General features: G+C 46.0%; 1 protein-coding gene across 1 annotated transcript; it reads right to left on the bottom strand.

Moving 5' to 3' along the window:
* Positions 1-276: 276 nt before the first annotated feature.
* KCNJ5 (potassium inwardly-rectifying channel, subfamily J, member 5) lies at positions 277-5,217 on the bottom strand. The gene is made up of 2 exons (XM_006901381.1): positions 4,220-5,217; positions 277-649 (listed from the first exon to the last, which is right to left on the bottom strand). Exons 1-2 carry the CDS (start codon positions 5,154-5,156, stop codon positions 327-329), a joined length of 1,260 nt encoding a protein of 419 aa, XP_006901443.1. The 5' UTR covers positions 5,157-5,217; the 3' UTR covers positions 277-326.
* Between the last annotated feature and the right edge of the window lie 928 nt (positions 5,218-6,145).

Raw genomic sequence — 6,145 nt, 5'->3', positions numbered from 1 at the left:
GCAGAAAGAGAATATGTGTGTGTGTGTGTGTGTGTGTGTGTGTGTGTGTGTGTGTGTGTGTACCGGAGCCACCCTTTAACTTTTAGTTGGAAATTTGCATAACACTTCAACAGAGCTGATAGAAACTAGGATAGAAAAGGCTGCCCTACTATGGTAGCCCAGGGAGGAGGCCACCAGAGGGAGGCACTGAGCTGAGAGGCGCAAGACAGGATACACTGTCCCTCCCCACAGAGTCCCACAAACAGCAACTTAGTTAATTCTCCTTACTGGACACTACTTTGTTCTCAGTAGCCACTGAGATGGGAAGCTGTAGGGATAGTCAATGCTCACATTGAGCCCTTGGTCTCCTGGGATTCTTTCAGCCCCTCAGGCCTCTCTTCTCTGTCCTGTTCAGCCTCAGCTTCTGGCTCTGTCTGAGCACAGCCCCGCATCAAGGGTGGACTGGGGAGGTACTGAAGCAGTCGGCCGTCTCGCTTCATCTCTGCCAGCTCTTTGGCACAACAGCTGGGAGTGTTGGTCTCGTAGGTGTCATGGAAAGTGTTGTAGTCCACCTCATAGAAGCCCTTTTCCAGAGTAAGGACTGGTGTGAACCGGTGGCCCCAGAGAACCTCAGTATCCATGTAGGAGCTTCGTGCTTGGCAAGTCATGCCTGGGAGAAGAGAGACCATATTTATTAGATGTGGCTCCATCCATCCATCCATCCATCCATCCATCCATCCATCCATCCATCCATCCATTCATCCATGAATCCAATCACGCGTCAAAAACATTGACTGAACATCTGCTTTTTGCTAAGCACATTGGAGCTGCTGAGTTGAATAAGACACTATCTTTGCCCTGAGGGAGTTCAAGGTGGTTGTATGAAAAGTCAGCATGTAAGTTTCTGGAGTAGGTTACCAGAGATTAGAATGAATATCTATGGAATAGCTGGAGTGAGACATGGTTTCTGAAGACAGCATTCATTCCAGAAGAGCAAACAGATTCTATGTGTGGAAAGATAAAAAGACAGGAAGCACCTTTACCCTGCTCCCCAGCCATGCAAAAAAAAAAAAAAAAAGCAGACCAACTGCTGTCAGTCCCTACTTAGGGCAGCCCTCCATCAATTTCCAAAGCTGTAAGTTATCACAGAAAGAAGCCATCCATCTCTCTTCAGGGAATGATTGGTGGATTAGAAGTCCTGACCTTTTGATTGTCAATCCAACACAAATTCACTGCACCACCAGAACTACTAATACAGTGACAGTAAGGAAGGGGTCCTGGATAAAGTGAAATTCTGTATTAGTGAACACAAGGAATCTGGCAGATGCTTAGAATGAGGACTGTTTGGGAGGACAGTTCTGTGCCTTCATGTTCCCATATGATATGCTCCTTGATTTGAGGATGCTCCAGTTCTTCTATTCCCTGTCTGCCAAGCCTCTGCCATCCTATGCTATTTTTAGGTGGTGCTTTTCCTCCAGAGAGAGTAGACAGCTTTGTGTATGAATGAATCTCTCTCTGCTTAGTGTCACAGGAAAGCAACTTTTTTATATTCAAACTTTGGGCCAAAGAAAGTACTTTCTTCTGCTTTTTGAGGACTAAAGAAGTATTTTCTTCAATTTGAGCTTTCTTGGTCAGGGTCTCATCTAGTTAGACCCAGGCCAAAGACTACATCCCATTAATTTATAGTACAAGGCCTGGGTCCTCCCAGATGGGCCCACAGTCTGTTACCTGCTCTGAAAGTTCTTTCTGGACCAGGTCTCTCTGTCCAATCTTCTTTCTCTGTTGAACATTTGCTTCTGCATACCCAATCATCATCTGAGGTATAAAGACCTAAGCTGGGCCCTTAGCAGCCTAGATTTAGGCCTGGTGTTGATTGGACCCACAGCTCTGTGGGCTGAGCTTCTTGGGTTCTTCCAGCTTTTCTTCCTGTCTCATTTTTGGAATTTGGCTGTTGGGTGCCTTTGAGATCTCTCCTGTGCCCTGGAGAGCAGCTGGAAGTCCCCTTCCACCTTTTTAAGCACCTGAGAAAGAAGTCCCTCTATGTGCCAGACACTGTTGTGTGACAGATATTTTTTTCACTTAGTCAGTTAGTCCTTTCTCACAGCCCTGGGTTAAGGAGCTCTGGTAGCCCAGTGGTAAGAAATTGTGCTGCAATCCCAAAGGCACATGGTTCAAATCCACCAGCTGCTCTGCAGAAGGATGGGCAATCTTCTCCTGTGCAATTAACTGCCTCTGAAAACCCACCAGAGGATCAGCTATGGGTCAGTTCTGATTCAATGATACACAACAATACAATGCTCTGCTCTGTAAGGGTGACAACTAGTTACAGCCCTTGACATCAATATGGACAGTCTGTCTCTATTCTTTAAGATTATCTTCTACAGTCACCACACAGCATCATGGGTAACTCAGCTTGAGAGAGGGCAAGAGGTCAACCTATAGGTGAACTATAGGCCAATCACTATCAGGTTATTGAGAGAGTCAGTGCCTGCTCTTTCTGCTATGGGTGAGGCTCCAAGTGTCTGGCCCCTTTCCTTCCTTTGTGGCCGAGGATGGAGCTCTTTCCTTTGAAGCTCTGTTCTGATCCCAACTGCAGCACCAGTGACTGGAGTTGGCTTCCTGTATCCAGAATGTCCTTGGCCTCTGGACTTTTGCAGATGCTCTCAGCTGTCCCCTGACCAGATGTCCATTCAGCTGCCTCTGCAACAGTTCCCTCCAGCCCTTTGGCAGCCACCCTAACCTTGGTCCAGTGCATCTGTGCCTTCAAATGAGGCCATGTGTGTAATGCCTTACCTAGATCATCTTTGCAATCAGTGTCCCCGAAGACTGTCTGGCCAATTTTCTGAGATGCCCTTGACATTTTAGTGGTCACTGTGGTGCAGTAAAGAAGGTCAAGTGTCACAGTGGTTAAAGCACTCAGATGCTAATCAGAAAGTTGGCTGTTCAAACTCATTAGCCGTTCTACGGGAGGAAGATGTGACAGGCTATATCTGTAAAGGCTGATGCTCTTAGAAACGCTATGGGGCAGTAAGCTGTACTGTGTCTTTTAAGGCCCCACATCCATGAAGAGGGAGATCAGAACCAGCCTACAGTGAGGATGCAGGAATTATATAAATGTGGATCCATCGTGGTGAGCACACGTGAGTCTTCTCAACATAAGTAGTTGTTAAGGTTAGACCTGATGTTAGAACTCACGTGAGAAAAAGGGAAAGGTAGCTAAGAGAAGAAAATAAATAAGAATCAGGATGGCAAGTTTTCCAGAGAGTACTTCTTAAACAGTTTGGCCCAGAGATAAATGGGGCTATTGTTCTTAGAGCTCCTGATACCTTCAGGGACACAGGCTGAGGGGCTGGGAGATGCTGGAGACCTATAGAACCAGAAGTCGCCAGGCTGGTTACAAAGAGGGCATTTCCCCCAGAGTATTGTGGTGTGGAGGCCTCTGCATGTAAAGCCCTGCACAGGCCACTGTTCTCTCAGACTAGCAGGTGCATCAAGGCCAAGGGGTGGCCTTTCCCCAAATGGCCCAAAAGGACTTGCATAAGAATCATCTTGCATTTGGAAGATGAGGCACATAAAAGAATCACAAAATGTAATAACAGGATGTGGTTCCACGTTTTACCCAGCATTTCCCAATGTTACCTAATCACAGAATTCTTTCTGAGGAGAGCTCCTGTATCATGCTGGGAAAGGAACATCAGTAAAAGAAAGGAAGACCCTCAGCAAGATGGATTGACATAGTGACTGTAACAATGGGCTCAAGTATATCAGAGATGAAAGGATGACACAGGGTTCAGTTAATAGGGTCATTATGAGTTGTTATTGACTTGATGGTACTGAACAACAACCTTTTACTGGCCAGCCTGCATGGCATGTTGGAAACAAGTGCTAATTATGGAATATCCTGCCTTGATTTTCATCCTGGCTCTGCCATGCCATAACTCTTGCTCTTGGGCAGTAATCGAACCTGAGCCTTTCTTTCCTCATCTGTAAATTAACAGGCTCATCCAGTGTGTGAGATAATGAAATGAGAGACTATGTAGTCAGTATTTAGAAGAGTGCTTGCAAAACAGTGAGATGTCAGTAAGTATCAGCTATTGCTGCCATGACATCTGGAGAAACTACAACAGAAGGACCACTTTAGTTGGTTGGTTGCCTGCACCATTTTCTGGAGTCACAGGGCCAGGGATGGGGTAAGGGTGTGATAGGGAAACATCATACCCATAAGGACAAAACGTCTTACCTGTTGCCTCAACCATCCCTTCTAGAATGACCACAACTTCAAATTCCTCTTGATCCAATTGAGCCCGAGACATCTCCCAGAAAGGGCTCTTCTCATTGATCTCATGGGAGATAATGAGTGGGGACACCAGGAAGAGACGGTCATCCCCAGTATCAAAGCCCACATTGATGTCAGTCTGGTTCAGGGGGATGAACTCCCCTTCTTTGGTCTGCCGAGACTTGATGAGCTTGGCGCGGATGGAGGCTTCCACAATGTGGGAGTTGCGGAGATCACCCACCCGGAACATGAGACAGAGCTTCTCGTCCCGCATAGAGATGACAGCATTGTTGGAAAACATGAGTGTTTCTGCCCTCTTCTTTGGCTGGCTTATCTTAACAAACATGCACCCCACCATGAAAGCATTCACGATGGAGCTGAGAATTGCCTGCACCAAGAGGAGGATGATCCCCTCAGGACACTCCTCTGTGATGACCCGAAAGCCATACCCAATGGTGGTTTCAGTCTCAATGGAAAACAGAAAAGCAGACACAAAGCCACTGAGGTTTTCAACACATGGGATCCAGTTCTGATCACCCACATGGTCCAGATCACCCCGGATATAAGCAATGAGCCACCAGATAAAGCCGAAAAACAGCCAGGTGAAGGTGTAGACCATGGTGAAGACAAGCAGATTGAAGCGCCATTTGAGGTCCACCAGGGTGGTAAAGAGGTCGCTCAGGTACCGGTAGGTCTCCTGGACGTTGCCGTGGTGCACATTGCACTTGCCACTCTTCTCCATGTAACGCTGACGGGGTTTTTTGACTTCTGTGAGCAGACGAGTTCGGTCTGTGGCAATGGGGACATAGTCACGGGCCTGCTTGGGAATCTTCTTAGGGTCCCTGGGAGTGCTTCCAATCTCCATGTCCTGGTTCATAGCATTCCTAGAATCTCCAGCCATTGTGGGAATCCTTTGAATGAAAAAGGATATCACTGGTGAAGTTGACTGCTCTGATTTACAAGGACACGCGGCTGTGGGGTCCCTTCCGCCTCTGTGCCCCTCGGCACCCTGACTGACCACTTAGCAGATCAGACTGACATTCTCAAGGGCAGGAACCTCGCTTTCTTTGCTTATATTTCTGGGCCATGTATAGATTTTAGCACAAAATATATATGCAGTAGGTATATGTTGAAATAATATGTGTCAACAGCACATATAAAGTTTATGGGATAAAAATAAAATGGATAATAATTTTAAAAGTAAAAATTGCAACAATTTGTTAAAAACATGCTGTATTCTAGGCATTTCACAAGGACTGTCTTATTGTTACCTCAAACACCTAGTGGTTTTAGATACTGTACTCCCCACATACAGATACCATATAGTTTGCTTATTTGTTCCTTGGACTGCTATAGTCTCCTTCCCTCCATTTGGTCATAAGTTCCATGAAGGTATAATTTGTGTATGTGTTTTGTTCCCTGATACACTCTAATACACACAGTATAGATTAATTCATACTATTTGTGGTTGTTCATTGCTCTTGAACAACTCATATTTGACTCAGTTGATCTTTAGATACTGTAAACCACATGGGAGTAGATTGCCCATCATGTGCCTCAAAGCAGCTGGTGGATTCAAATGGCTTGCCTTTGTGTGGGTAGTACAGCTCCTTACCACCAGGCCACCTGAACTCCCTTGATACATCTATGTATTTTTTAAAAATTCAACTAAATTACACATTGAATAAATGAGCAAGTAAGAAACTGTAGTTCTATGGATGTTTAGTGAAGATAGCTGAATGCTGACTTGTCTGGCCCAGAGCCCATGTTCCTTCCTGAGGCTGGCTGGTGGTTTCCAATGGAGAGCTTTCAGCAGCAGGCATAGAGGGTGAGCCAGTGTGCCTCTATCACATCATTAGGCCACCCCTGCTGTGTAAGTGGGGAGTCTGT

The sequence above is a fragment of the Elephantulus edwardii genome, unplaced genomic scaffold (assembly GCF_000299155.1).
Source record: "Elephantulus edwardii isolate Elephantulus edwardi_28Jun2011 unplaced genomic scaffold, EleEdw1.0 scaffold00323, whole genome shotgun sequence".
Taxonomy (NCBI): Eukaryota; Metazoa; Chordata; class Mammalia; order Macroscelidea; family Macroscelididae; genus Elephantulus; species Elephantulus edwardii.
Note: the sequence above shows the minus strand (reverse complement) of the source record. Positions and strands in the feature narration are given on the sequence as shown.

Excerpts from the sequence above, each read along its gene's own strand:
- KCNJ5 (XM_006901381.1), bottom strand. The coding sequence starts at position 5,156 with ATGGCTGGAGATTCTAGGAATGCTATGAACCAGGACATGGAGATTGGA. Across the intron at positions 650-4,219 it reads AGGGATGGTTGAGGCAACAG|GCATGACTTGCCAAGCACGA; the intron begins GTAAGACGTTTT and ends CTCTTCTCCCAG.